The following is a 15,384-nucleotide window of genomic DNA, read 5'->3' on the forward strand; positions in this document are numbered from 1 at the left end:
TACTCAGTATTTGTTGGACGTCTTTGAACTATTTGGCTAATCACTTCCGCTATATTGAAATGAAAATTTGGTATCTGCTATTTAAATAAGAAGAGTATTTTTTCGAAAATCTAACGCCTCTAAAATTTTTAGCTTAGAAAAATTCAATTAAAATTGCTTCCACTTCCACCGTAATATTCCGATTTGAGCTCCAACTATTTTTTCTCGTTCACAGACCTCTAGAGAATTCACCTCACCTTCTTCTAGGCAGCTTGTGCAGCTAGCTCCGGTAAAATTTTTAATTTGACCGCGTAAATCACGATGGGACAATAGCCCATTAGAACACCTATAACTTTGACCTTGTTTAGGGCAAAGAGTTTGACCTTCACCTCTTGCGATTTACTTTGGGCCAGAATGATCTTGCGACAGAACAAGTGCTAGTGACTGTCCAGCGCCTGCTCAGTTCGGCTGGGACCCATTCATCCAGAAGCAAGTTGAAAGAGGACAGCGGCGCTCCTATTTGCTCCCATTCCACTGTAAGTGAGACCCTAGTGTCTATCCTAGTAAACTCATCAGCCTTGCAGTTTCCTCCAATTACGCTGTGGCCAGGCACCCTAACTAGTATGATAGCGAAGTGCTCCGATGCAACTGATAGCGAGGACTGGCAATCCTTTACCAGCCTGAAGCGCACAGTCATTGAGCTTAAGGCTAATATTGCCGCTCTCCTATCAGAGTGGATCGTCACCTCTCTGAAAGCTGCTGAAAACAACCTTTATGGCCGCCACTTCCGCATGAAACTCGTTACAGTATTCCGGAAGCCTGAAGCAGAAGTTGATAAGAAGTTCCGGACAATAAACTCCCCCCAACCTTTCACGCTAACTTCGACCCATCCGTAAAGAAGCTTACCGCGCCTCTCCTGCAGCGACTCCTACCCACCCAACCCTCTCTTGAAGGTATAAGAGCAGAGAAGAGATCGCCATGGTAGGGCTCGTCGACATGATGGTTGTCCAGTAGCCTCGGAATGAAGTTGAAGCGCCCGAGGATACTAGAGTGCCCAGGCGCGCACTCTCTTATAATCACAATTAACTAATTAATAAATTTTTGGTAGTAAATCTACAGAATCGCTGAATTCCATAGGTACTGTCATCGAACAAAAGCACTGAACTTCTCTATAGCTACTTTGATAGAACTAAAATTATTGAACAAAAGTTGATCGCAGTTGCTATATGCGATTTTTCAATCACAGTGAAAAAATCACCGGTAGTGAAATGCTTTAATCACTACTATTCACCTACGGCGGATCAACCATTTTTGTATTATCTGCAACATTTCGGATGATATTTCTTACAAAAAGTTCCCATCGGTTTAGGCAGAGACGTTTTAAGGTTGATATGAGAAAAAAAACGTTTAAAAGAAGCATACCTTTAGGCGGAATACTCTACTGCAATGATATGTGCTCTATAGACAAACAAACTGATTGTTTTTTTCGATTTAATATATGTAAATAGCTCATGAGGCAAAGAAAATTACGCCAAAATCGCTCATATTTGCAACAAACATATTTCTGCAACTCAAACCACCAACGCACCCATAAGTGTGCACTAATTTTGTTGACTTAAGAAAGCAATTAATTTTATATCACAAAATTTTCACCTGAATTCTGCGTTCAAACAAAATTATGCAACACAAATCGTTTTTATCTCGAATAACTTGTGAAACTTCAATGCAGCTGCACAAACTTCAAACCACATTTTGGCAACACATATGTACATATACAGCCATACATGCTGTCACCAGAAAATTGTTCCTTAATCCTATTTGGCACTAATTTCGCTTAGCAAAAATAACTTCTTGCCAATTTTGTGACTCTAAATATTTATTATACTTGTACTTGAGAGTTTGGCGCGCTCGCAAACGATGAGAGATAGTTGGAACTTTCGCTTAAAGTGTGCGCTCGAAAATACGCAAACACATGTGAGGAGGGCAATACAAATAAATTATAGCGAAAATTTCAAAACTTAAAACACACACAAACACGCATGCTGATGCGCTAGCATATAGCGCGTATAGTGCATGTATAAAGGCCGCAGCGTTAGCTGTACCTTTGCGGTCGCTTAGCCGTGCAGTGAGCACAGCTATCTACCTCCTTACCGCCTTTAAACTCCTCCACCAAAGCACCGCTACATTATTTGTTGTTTGTTTGGCAAGCAGAAAAGTTGCGCATGGAAACTCATGCGTTGCAAAGACAAAACTGCTTTTTGGTACAAACTTTTGCCACTAACGCCTAAAAGTACACAACAGCAACGCATAAAGAAGCATACATATAGGCGATATGCCATGTAGAAGTACGCGCATAAAATTAATTGCCAAGTATTTGCTCGGCATATACGGTTACATGCGTTGGCTTGTAGTCGTAACGGTGTTTGTACTTGGCTTAGTGTATTGGTGGCATTTTGTTGAAAATTCACATCCGAAACTATTGAGAGAGTGCAAAACTTAAATTAGCGTCATAAATTTTTGGATACTACTCTGTGAAAGTTCTTAAATGTGTTAAATTGTTTGGGGTATTTTATAGGAGAGTGTGGAAAATATTTATGGAAATTATATTTGAACTTTTCCACATATTGATATTTTGTGTGGAAAATTTTAATAAATTTTGTCGTATCTGGGTAGGAAGTGCAATGAAATATTTTTTTTATAAAAAAAACTATACTATTAGTGTTTTTAATTATTTTTTTTTTTTTAATCATTAGGTTCTACAACTTTGCTTACGCCGCTTTCTTTTTTGTAAATTTAAAGCTTTTTTTTGTATAAAAACTGTTACAAAAATGTTATTCAAAATGTTGGCCGTCGCTAGCTACTACTTTTGAACATCTTTCTGACCCTGCAAATGTCGAGAATTCGGCTCAAAAAGTGACATTTTTTCAGTTGAGAATAAGTTTGGGATGCAAACAGATCTCTACAAATATTTTGTTGGGTTAATGTTGACGCAAATGTCCAAGATCGATATAAAACGATTTAATCGATCTATTGAAAAACGGCCAATATTAAACACTATTTGGAAATACAAATTGTCATGAAAATCTCTAAATATTTTCTATTTTTCTTTTCAATATTTATTTAAAATATACTATATATCACCATCATTTTCATCTTTTAGCTTTTGCTTTTAATAATTAAATATTTGTTTGTCATATTTAAAATTCATTAAGAAAGAAATTCTTTAAATACTAAATTTATTAAAAAGATCCATTTAAAAATTTGAATTCATATTACAACAATATAATATTTTATTTCGTAATAAAATTAACAAAACACCAGAAATATTCACCTTTCCAACAAAAATTACTAAATGTGTAGCCTAATTGCAGGCACTTTTCAAGTATTATTTTTATTATTGTTGCCTACATAAAGGCTCATTTTAGTGTTAGTTTAACCACACGCGGGAGTTCTCTTAATTAAAAGAGTATGTTATACACGCACTATATATATACCATATATGCAAAAATAATCCTATATTTAGAGAGTTCAAATAATAAAATAATTTCAATATTTTCGAAATCCAACACATGATAGCCTTGATGTAAGTTATATAATAAATAAATACATACAAAAATTTGTATAATAATAATATTAATTTGTCATTTGTTTCATTAAATGAGTGTCTAGACTCAGCTCAGCTCAAAAATTTATTTGATCGAAAATTTCGAAATAAATGAAAAACATAAATTTTTACAGAGATTTGAAGATAATAAATTTGCTTTAATGCTTTAAGGTACTTAACGAAATACTGAGGGATTAAATTATAAGGCAATTTAAATATTAATTATATTTCTTAACAAATAATAAAAATTTAATTTCAAAAATAACAAATTTCTCCTTATTATTTACTAAAAGTAATACACTTACAACAATATACAACTTTGAAGAATTAAAACAAAATATTAGATTTGAGTTACAATTAATCTTACACTTTGATTATCATTAAGGGAGATTTCATTGGAGATCTGCCATATGTCTCCTTTGCCTTTGCCTGTCAGCACCCATTGTGAAAAACTCCTTTCGAAAGTGGTGCATATATTCGAACATTACTACATTACATTGCATACCACAATGCAAATCAAATACCCCTTGACATTTCTCTTCTGTTAAAGGCTTACAAAGCTAAATGTTGCCAAACTATTCGATTATTTTGCCTGTTGCTCCATACAAGGACCAAGCTATCGATTGAAAAATTATTACAATTAGCCGGCCTCTGCTCGATTAAAACGCTTATTAAGAACGATTTACCATACAAAATAAAATCTACATTTATTTTTAATTGAAATTTAATCGACATGAAAAAGAAATGCTACTCTGCGACAAAGAGTCTATTATTTGTGAAATATTGTTTTTCAGACCGCATGGTATTATTAGTACAAAAGCGTAAGCCAAGCGGACAATAGGACTCTCCTAACCCTAAGTATGCCTACAACTCAATTTAAGACTATATGCTCACTTAATTCCGCTAAGATATCTCACATAACCGCTATATGGGGAGTAAAGCCCACCGTATTTTTAAAAACCCTTTAATTAAGTATATGGGACCTAGGGGTATTTATTACCCGGTTTTAATAATTTTTGAAACAGAGACACACTATTAGAAGAAAATAATTTCCTCTGAATTAAATTAAAATATCTGAGAGATTTACCGAAATTTTCGCTGAAAAATTACCATTAGGCGCTGAGTTCTTCATGCTCGATATCCAGGGCCTTGAAAACTTATAGTCCGATTTCGACAATTTTTCCACAAGTGAAGCCACAGATGATATACAGAATTTGTATAAAGTTTTATTCCGCTATCTTCATCAGTTCCTAATGTATATATTATAAAGTGAAGGAATCAGTTGGAACTCAAAATTGAGTTATATGGAAAGTAGACGTGTAAACCGATTTTATTTTTGGTGTTTCTGACGTTTTCCACGTCGTACAATATTTTGTTTTTGAAAGCCCGCACGCATTCGCTCTGCTTAAGGTTACAATTTATCTTATAAAATTTTATTCATATCAGAAAATTACTTAATTTAAGTAACTTCCACTTAAACTTAGACTTTGCTTTAGTCTAAACATTATTATTTTTATTCCTTTTATCACACTTCTTCTTCTGCTAATACTTACTGCATTATCAATTAAAATTCATAAAACTTTACTCAGCAGCATCTCAGTTATTTTCCTCGATTTTTTTAAGTACAACTAGAACTCTTAATATCGGCATACTTTTGCCCTTTTTGCAGTTATCGCATACCTTTACATTTCAATAAAATATTTTGCATTTTTTAGCTGCTCCACTTGCAATTGAATGCAATTCGATTTCTTTTCAATAGAGCGCAGAATATTTCTCACGACTTTTTTTCTCCGCATAATTGCTGCATTTATAAATTCTTGAATGTTGTAGTTGTTGTTATACAGATTTTTACAGATATGTGTGTGGGTTTGTATTTTTTAATTAGCAATTAATGAACAGTGTGCAATACAACAACAGAGCGTCATCATTAATTGATGTGCCCATTTGCCTGCCCGTGTCACAGTCGCACTACTACACTCAAACAAATGTTGAAAATCAGATGTGTATGTGTGTGTGTGCCTATGTGTAGTTATGCGCTTCAATTGCATTGCGGTTCTTTGTTTCCTCTTCCGTTTCCTACTACATTTCTATATCTGTATGTATGCAGGAATGTATGTTTGATGTGGAGGAAGTGGTTATTCGCTTGGTTGATTGGCTGACTCTCGCTATGGCTTGTCTGCTTCACAGCTGACAGTTCAGGGCATGAACCCAAGTATGAGTTTGCGAGTAGACTACTCCCTACACTACACACATATATAACTGCCAGCCAACAGCTGCTAACTGCTTGACGCTGATACGTGTGCTGGTATTGATTTGAGGGTATTCTGCTGCTGCTGCTTCTTCTTCTTCGTGCCATTTTTAATTGCACGTAATTGATGCTGCGGTTACGCTGTAGTGGCATAATGACTAATTGAAGTTAAAATAAGAAATGACGAATGCATTTCAATGGAGAAGTCAAAATACATATACAAACGCACACATATATACATACAGACATACAGACATATATACAAATTGAAAATGAAGTAATAAAAGCCGACGTTTGGCGCCAAGTCAATGGATATGTTTTTAATTGAATTAATTTTTGTGTTAATAAGGCAAATAATTGATAAAATCAATTTTAAATGGATATTCATCTTATGCACATTATTATATCTCACCAGTAGGGTCGTAAGCCGCTTTGTTGAAATGTATATTACTTAATTGAATTTTAATAGCATGATTGATGGCTTGACGTAAGGGGTTGCATGCCTTGCAAGTGTTTTTTTGTTTCTTTTTGCAAAAGGAAAAGTGGAAATTTACACACACATCAAAACATACACAATCACTCAGAAAGGTTTCGTTTGACGAAAAGTGAAATTTTATGTTTACTTTTAATTGATTTTTTAAAATATTCTTCGAATGATTGTTTGGAGAAAACCTTTGCTTGGTATAGAAATTAATAAATTTTAATTTTTGCTCTTTAATTTACAGAAATGGAAAGCGCTCCACGTAATGTACAAGTCCGACCACTGAGTTCCTCAACAATGGTTATAACATGGGAACCGCCAGAGACGCCAAATGGACAAGTGACCGTAAGTAAACCGAGAAATACTATAAAGTAGATAAAATTATTTTGAAACGAAAAAAATCTTGATTATCCGAAACAAATATCGAGGAATATTAGGAAATTTATGTATTTCTCTAATACCTGAGACAAACATGTACTACATATTGTAGTGTGCTTCAGAAACCATATGTGTATCACCGGTTTTCCGAATTTTGTTTCAAAGCAAATGGTGTTCCTTACTACAATAGAGTTCTAGAAACCATTGAAATTTTGTGGTGTTGTAAAATGTACTACAATGCATTGCATTGAACACACCGAAAGCTTTAAGCTCTTCTGCCACAATCATATGTTTTCTGACATTTTGACATACAGAAAATAAATTAAATTCAAAATTAATTGAAATCAAAAACCAAAATTAAAAAAAAATATGTGAAATATATGTAATATGTAATATGTTATATTGGACAATAATATTTTAAGATTGCTTGAAATTATAACTAAGTCAGGATCAATTTTCCTGCCTGTTATTCATAATTATATTTTGCTTGAATTTATTTGTATCAGCTGATGGATGTAACCATTGTACAATACTATATGTGTGTCACTATGCTGGTACATGGTTTCTTGAGCTTTTATCGTATACACATCGTAGTACAGAAATCATATGTCTGTCTTAGGCATAAGCAAAGTTCTCAAAACACTTCCGAAGCTAGTAAACCTAAGGAACTGACCAAGGAGCAGTTCAATATTGAAGAAACTGGGGTGAAAGATCACACTCGGATAGTTGCAAAGAAATATTTTCTGATTTTATTTCATGAAAATAAGAACATGGCTTAGTTTAGTTCGCGAGGAAAATATTTACACTGATATCAAAAAAGCCTAACTGTGAATCAAAACTCTCCCCTAAAGTGCTTTGTTTCGTAATCGAAATTTCAACTTGTTTGCCTGGCTAAAGCTACTATATAGGTACTGATTCTAAGAGGGATTGCATATTTATATATCTACTTTTTTCAAAAAACTTCAAGGTAGTACAATAGGCAAGATTTTAACACACAACTCACTTATGTCCAGTAGATAATCGGTGACCGGTTAGAACTCCCAGAACAAAGAAAAGACGAACTAGAGTTCAACTAGTGAAGTCAGTGACACTTCATTTTATTCTCGATCCATCAAAACACTGTATTGCCTACATTTAGGCTATATGATGTAAAAGAAGGCAACCATAGTTGACTAACTCAAAAATAAGTATCCAAATTAATTTTTTGATAATATATTCATTCCAAACTGAAGAGTTGGCCACTACTGTTTGAGGTGCTCAACTTCACTAATTTGTACAGTTTTTATTTAAGTTGAAATATTCAGCAATTCGCCTAATTGTAGGCAACACTTTTATTTCATTACTATCTAACCTAAGCCTATCTATCCTAAAAAAAGTTATCTACAGTTAATGCAGTGTAGCCTTAGACATTCTGACAAGGAATGCAGTAGAAGTTCAATTCGCTTATTTTGTTCGACGATTCAGTCCTTAATTACTTAAACTGTTATTTTATATGTATGTATGTGATTGGCGTTGCAACCGTTTAGCTGGTTATAGCCGAATCGACGATAGTGCGCCACCTGTCTCTCTCCTTCGCAGTTCGGCGCCAGTTGGAGATCCCAAGTGTAACCAGGTCGCTCTCCACCTGGTCCCTCCAACGGAGTGGAGGCCTTCCCCTTCCTCGGCTTCCTCCGGCGGGTACTGCATCGAACACTTTCAGGGCTGGAGTGTTTTCGTCCATTCGGACAACATGACCTAGCCAGCGTAGCCGCTGTCTTTTTATTCGCTGAACATGTCAATGTCGTCGTATAACTCGTACAGCTCATCGTTCCATCGTCTGCGTTATTCGCCGTTGCCAATGTTCTGAGGACCATAATTTTGCGCAAAATTTTCCTCTCAAAACTCCTAGTGTCGTCTCATCTGATGTTGACAGCGTCCAAGCTTCTGCACCGTAAAGCAGGACGGGAATGATAAGCGACTTGTAGAGCTTGATTTTGGTTCGTCGAGAGAGGACTTTACTGTTCAATTGCCTACTCAGTCCAAAGTAGCACCTGTTGGCAAGAGTTATTCTGCGCTGGATTTCGAGGCTGACATTGTTCGTGTTGTTGATGCTGGTTCCCAGGTATACGAAATTATCTACGACCTCGAAGTTATGACTGTCAACAGTGACGTGGGAGCCAAGACGCGAATGCGCCGACTGTTTGTTTGATGACAGGAGATATTTCGTCTTGTCCTCATTCACCTCCAAACCCATTCGCTTCGCCTCCTTATCCATGCGGGAAAAAGCAGAACAAACGGCGCGGTTGTTGCTTCCGATGATATCAATATCATCGGCGTACGCCAGGAGCTGTACACTCTTGTAGAAGATTGTACCTTCTCGGTTTAGCTCTGCAGCTCTTATAATTTTTTCCAGCATCAGGTTAAAGAAGTCGCACGATAGTGAGTCACCTTGTCTGAAACCTCGTTTGGTATCGAACGGCTCGGAGAGGTCCTTCCCAATCATGACGGAGCTTTTGGTGCTGCTCAACGTCAATTTACACAGCCGTATTAGTTTTGCGGGGATACCAAATTCAGACATCGCGGCGTAAAGGCAACTCCTTTTCGTGCTGTCGAAAGCAGCTTTAAAATCGACAAAAAGGTGGTGTGTGTCGATCCTCTTTTCTCGGGTCTTTTCCAAGATTTGGCGCATGGTGAATATCTGGTCAGTTGTCGATTTTCCAGGTCTAAAGCCACACTGATAAGGTCCAATCAGTTTGTTGACGGTGGGCTTTAGTCTTTCACACAATACGCTCGATAGAACCTTGTATGCGATATTTAGGAGGCTGATCCCACGGTAATTGGCGCAGATTGTGGGATCTCCCTTTTTATGGATTGGGCAGAGCACACTGAGATTCCAATCGTCAGGCATGCTTTCTTCCGACCATATTCTGCAAAGAAGCTGATGCATGCACCTTATCAGTTCTTCGCCGCCGTATTTGAATAGTTCTGCCGGTAATCTATCGGCCCCCGCTGCTTTGTTGTTCTTCAAGCGGGTAATTGCTATTCGAATTTCTTCATGGTCGGGTAATGGAACATCTGTTCCATCGTAATCGATTGGGGGATCGGGTTCGCCATCTCCTGGTGTTGTACTCTCACTGCCATTCAGCAGGTCGGAGAAGTGTTCCCTCCATAATCCCAGTATGCCCTGGACATCGGTTACCAGATTACCACCTTGGTCTCTACATGAGGATGCTCCGGTCTTGAAACCTTCGTTAAGTCGCTTCATTTTTTCATAAAATTTTCGAGCATTCCCTCTGTCTGCCAGCTTCTCAAGCTCTTCGTACTCACGCATTTCGGCCTCTTTCTTTTTTTGTCTGCAAATGCGTCTCGCTTCCCTCTTCAGCTCTCGGTATCTATCCCATCCCGCACGTGTTGTGGTCGTTTGCAATGTTGCGAGGTAGGCAGTCTGTTTTCTCTCCGCTGCGAGACGGCACTCCTCATCGTACCAGCTTGTTTTTTGTCGTTGCCGAAAACCAATTGTTTCGGCTGCAGCGGTACGCAGTGAGTTTGAGATGCCGTTCCACAGTTCCCTTATACCGAGATGCTGATGAGTGCTCTCAGAGAGCAGGTGTGCAAGTCGAGTAGAGTATTTCGTGGCTGTCTGTTGCGATTGCAGCTTTTCGACGTCGAACCTTCCTTGTGTTTGTTGACAGGCATTCTTTGCTTCACAGAGGCGGGTGCGTATCTTCGCTGCGACCAGATAATGGTCCGAGTCTATATTTGGTCCTCGGAGCGTACGCACGTCTAAAACACAGGAGACATGTCTTCCGTCTATCACAACGTGATCGATTTGGTTCCGCGTGTTTCGATCAGGAGACAGCCAAGTAGCTTGATGTATTTTCTTATGCTGGAATCTGGTACTACAGACGACCATATTTCGGGCCCCAGCGAAGTCGATCAGCCTCAGGCCGTTTGGCGATGTTTCGTCATGGAGGCTGAATTTTCCGACTGTTGTGCCAAAGACACCTTCTTTACCCACCCTGGCGTTAAAATCACCAAGCACGACTTTTACATCGTGGCGGGGGCAGCGCTCATAGGTGCGTTCTAGGCGCTCATAGAAAGCATCTTTGGTCACATCGTCCTTCTCTTCCGTTGGGGCGTGGGCGCAAATCAGCGATATGTTGAAGAACCTCGCTTTGATGCGGATTGTGGCTAGACGTTCATCCACCGGGGTGAATGCCAGGACTCTGCGACGGAGTCTCTCTCCCACCACAAATCCAACACCAAATTTGCGCTCCTTTATATGGCCGCTGTAGTAGATGTCACAAGGACCCACCTTCCTATTTTATATATTCAAATATATTTTCCATTACCCTATTTAGTAAAATAGTTAGAAAAAGTCTGTTAGTAACTCTCTGGTCAAACATCACTATTAGCATTCCTTCTGAGTAAATTTGCGTCTTTGATAAAGGTTGTCTTGTCAATATATAATAAATTATCATTGTGCCCAAATGTAGGCAAGGTTTTCCATTATTTTGATTTTTAAACGAATTTTTAAATTATTCTGAAAACAAATTTTGGATTATTTCAAAATTAACGGGTGATTTTTTTGAGGTTAGGATTTTCATGCATTAGTATTTGACAGATCACGTGGGATTTCAGACATGGTGTCAAAGAGAAAGATGCTCAGTATGCTTTGACATTTCATCATGAATAGACTTACTAACGAGCAACGCTTGCAAATCATTGAATTTTATTACCAAAATCAGTGTTCGGTTCGAAATGTGTTTCGCGCTTTACGTCCGATTTATGGTCTACATAATCGACCAAGTGAGCAAACAATTAATGCGATTGTGACCAAGTTTCGCACTCAGTTTACTTTATTGGACATTAAACCAACCACACGAATGCGTACAGTGCGTACAGAAGAGAATATTGCGTCTGTTTCTGAGAGTGTGGCTGAAGACCGTGAAATGTCGATTCGTCGCCGTTCGCAGCAATTGGGTTTGTGTTATTCGACCACATGGAAGATTTTACGCAAAGATCTTGGTGTAAAACCGTATAAAATACAGCTCGTGCAAGAACTGAAGCCGAACGATCTGCCACAACGTCGAATTTTCAGTGAATGGGCCCTAGAAAAGTTGGCAGAAAATCCGCTTTTTTATCGACAAATTTTGTTCAGCGATGAGGCTCATTTCTGGTTGAATGGCTACGTAAATAAGCAAAATTGCCGCATTTGGGGTGAAGAGCAACCAGAAGCCGTTCAAGAACTGCCCATGCATCCCGAAAAATGCACTGTTTGGTGTGGTTTGTACGCTGGTGGAATCATTGGACCGTATTTTTTCAAAGATGCTGTTGGACGCAACGTTACGGTGAATGGCGATCGCTATCGTTCGATGCTAACAAACTTTTTGTTGCCAAAAATGGAAGAACTGAACTTGGTTGACATGTGGTTTCAACAAGATGGCGCTACATGCCACACAGCTCGCGATTCTATGGCCATTTTGAGGGAAAACTTCGGAGAACAATTCATCTCAAGAAATGGACCCGTAAGTTGGCCACCAAGATCATGCGATTTAACGCCTTTAGACTATTTTTTGTGGGGCTACGTCAAGTCTAAAGTCTACAGAAATAAGCCAGCAACTATTCCAGCTTTGGAAGACAACATTTCCGAAGAAATTCGGGCTATTCCGGCCGAAATGCTCGAAAAAGTTGCCCAAAATTGGACTTTCCGAATGGACCACCTAAGACGCAGCCGCGGTCAACATTTAAATGAAATTATCTTCAAAAAGTAAATGTCATGAACCAATCTAACGTTTCAAATAAAGAACCGATGAGATTTTTTTTTTTTTTTTTTAAAAAAAGTTATCAAGCTCTTAAAAAATCACCCTTTAGAAATGATTTGTAGTATTTTTAAACTATCATTAACACTGTTTGACTTTTATATGATATTGTTTTATATGATAATATTTTGACAGTGCTGGAATATTATATTTCAAAAAACAAAAAATGAAGTCTCAACTATAATGAAGAGTTAAAAATTAAACGCAATAATATCGATTAATAAGCTAACCAATAATTGCTGACATCATATCTAATTTGGCGTCAGCAGTTTATACTAATAACCTAATATGAAATATCAAAATTTCAATTTCTATTATTCCTTAGCACCAGACACACGTTTACATTTGCTTTCGTGCATTTTCCACACTCTAATTTACATAAATATTATATATTTATATATGTATAGAAGTAAAAGCATATGCATCTTGTATGCAATTCTCCCTGTGGTCTTCATAACCTCATTCTCGTTACGCATCCATTTCTCGAGCTAGCATAAATGATTGCTGTCTCATTGTATTATGAGTACTGTTATTGGCAACAATTTCTACTGTCGTCTAACACATTTGAGGTTTATTCAATTTGCATAAAGCAGATGCAATCATCGATGATGATAACATGTAAATAATAAAAGGTTGTTGCATGAGGAAAATGTGTGTGTGTGTGTGTGTGCATAATATGACCACAAGTGCAAATTTAAATGTGATATTCAAATTTAGTTAAGTTGATATTTCCACTTCACTTAGAGACTCTGTGTGAAAGACAATTTGTACATTGTCGATATTGATAATGGTAATCAATGATGGAAAATGACAGTGAGGTGCTGTGTGTAGATGGGTTGATGATTAGGGGATTGTATAGAGGATTGAATTTATATTGGATACAAGGCAGTTACTATAGGCCTTATTATAGCTTTTTGATATTATTCTGGTCAAAAGAGGGTAATAAGACAAAGAAATTAATGGTAAATAAATATAGTATGATTTATTCCTGTAACTTAAACTCATATTAAGTATTTAGTAAACATATGTATGTTATTATAAACTCTCCTAACAGGAGATTTTATATATCACATATTTTTGTAAAAAATTGTAAAAAAATTAATATCGTTTAATTTTGAACTTTCCTTTACTTATAGCCTTTTCACACAGGTACTAATTGTTCAATTAGCCGATTAAAATGCTTATTACAACAAAGGCGTACGATATATGTTCTTTGTCTGCGATTGGCTGACATTTTTGATAGAAATAAGCTACGGTAGTTGCCGTTGCAAAAAATTTCAGTCGGCTGCTGAAACTTACCGACTTCTTCTGAAAAGCAAAAACAAAAATGTATAACAGTTTATCGGCAATATAAAAAGCAAAAAAGGGTTTCTCAATAAAAATTTTAATTAAGCAATTAATTTGGCTGTCTAAAAACGCTATTAGATAGATAGTTAACAAATTAAGGGTTGCCACCCTGTAATATAGAATGCAAAAAATTAATGATAAAAGTGCGATAGTGAAAAAGTATAATTAGTTCTCCTAACATATAAAATAATTTCATAATTTTCTTTTTCTATACGTTGTTTTAAATATTTCGAAACAGGTGGCAATAATTTGTTTCTAATTTTGTATCACTACTTTATAAATTAGGAATTTTCATCGCACTGTTTCTACTAATATTTAAGCTGAAGCTTCAGAGCAGTGGATTTTTAATAAATATTACTTACAGCCAGGTGGCAACTCTATAATTTGTTTTTTTTTTTTTTTGTAAAAGATCTTATTAATTCTTTGGAAAATTTTGACTTCAAAAAATGTTATATTTATATATCAAGTGTGTATTAATTTTTTTTGTTTATAAGAGATATATGGCAACCTCTTTCCAAATGAAACTAAAAATATAATCGTGTCTTCAAAGCAATTTTCTATATTATTTATACATTCATACATATGCACATTTATATGTTTGTATAAGTACATTATTACAATGATTAATTGAGTCTCGAAATATTCACAATATTCATTGTTTATCAATTTCGAAAATTCAAATTGGCTAACATATCCATGTAGATTAAATTTCTATTTGTTGATGTATTTCAACCACAATTCTCATTTAATATATACTGTTGCACATAAAACACTTATTTATAATAAGTATAAGATACTTCAACTCATTTCAACACCTTCAACGTGCATCTCTATGGCTCAACAGACAAGCTTATGTGCTAAGCTTCAGGAAATGAAAGTGTTGAAAATTGCTGCTTGAAATCCTCACACTTGCAGACATGAAATTTCGCAAATATGCACACAGATATTATAATATAATATAGCATCTGCCTTCAACTTAATATGAAATTGGTTGCTTAATTTCGACATTGTATTTTGATTATGATTGAAATGTTGATTATAACTCATTTTGATAGCTTTATTATTGTTATTTTAACAATAATTAATACAACAAAAGTGTATATTTGTGTAGAGCTGTTTGCCTGCATTGCATATACAAATGAAATTTCAGTTTATCTTCACTCAATAACTGCAACAAATGAAATCTGCATTGTTTTAGTTTAATCTTTGTGAAATGTGAAAGCTATGCCAATCTGTTATGCATTGAGAAGTTATGTAAATTATGATTGTTATGTGGTTTTTGGAAATGCATTATTATGCTCAGTTTAATGTGATTTTGAGAATAATAGAGATTTATGGACGATAATAATAATTAGAAGAATGTTTATTCATATGATATGCATTCTAAGGAAATTATTGATTATATTTCATTACTTAAAAGTCAATGAGTTAACCGCGAGTAGCTGATTAGTTGAACTGAACCTGTTAGTTTCTATTTCAGAACTTTGATGAAGAATTATTCAGATTTTTTTTTACAAAAATATATGATGAATATACTTAAGGAATA

At 36.0% G+C, this 15,384-nt stretch overlaps 1 protein-coding gene across 7 annotated transcripts in view; it reads left to right on the forward strand.

Moving 5' to 3' along the window:
* Lar_1 (tyrosine-protein phosphatase Lar) overlaps positions 1-15,384 on the forward strand; it is a 643,385-nt gene that overhangs the window by 551,490 nt on the left and 76,511 nt on the right. For all 7 annotated transcript variants that reach the window (XM_011178395.3, XM_011178396.3, XM_011178397.3 and 4 more), the window contains one exon: positions 6,557-6,657. In XM_011178395.3, the coding sequence (XP_011176697.1) occupies positions 6,557-6,657 (101 nt within the window). The remainder of the gene's footprint in view (positions 1-6,556; positions 6,658-15,384) is intronic.

This window comes from Zeugodacus cucurbitae, chromosome 3 (assembly GCF_028554725.1).
Source record: "Zeugodacus cucurbitae isolate PBARC_wt_2022May chromosome 3, idZeuCucr1.2, whole genome shotgun sequence".
Classification (NCBI taxonomy): domain Eukaryota; kingdom Metazoa; phylum Arthropoda; class Insecta; order Diptera; family Tephritidae; genus Zeugodacus; species Zeugodacus cucurbitae.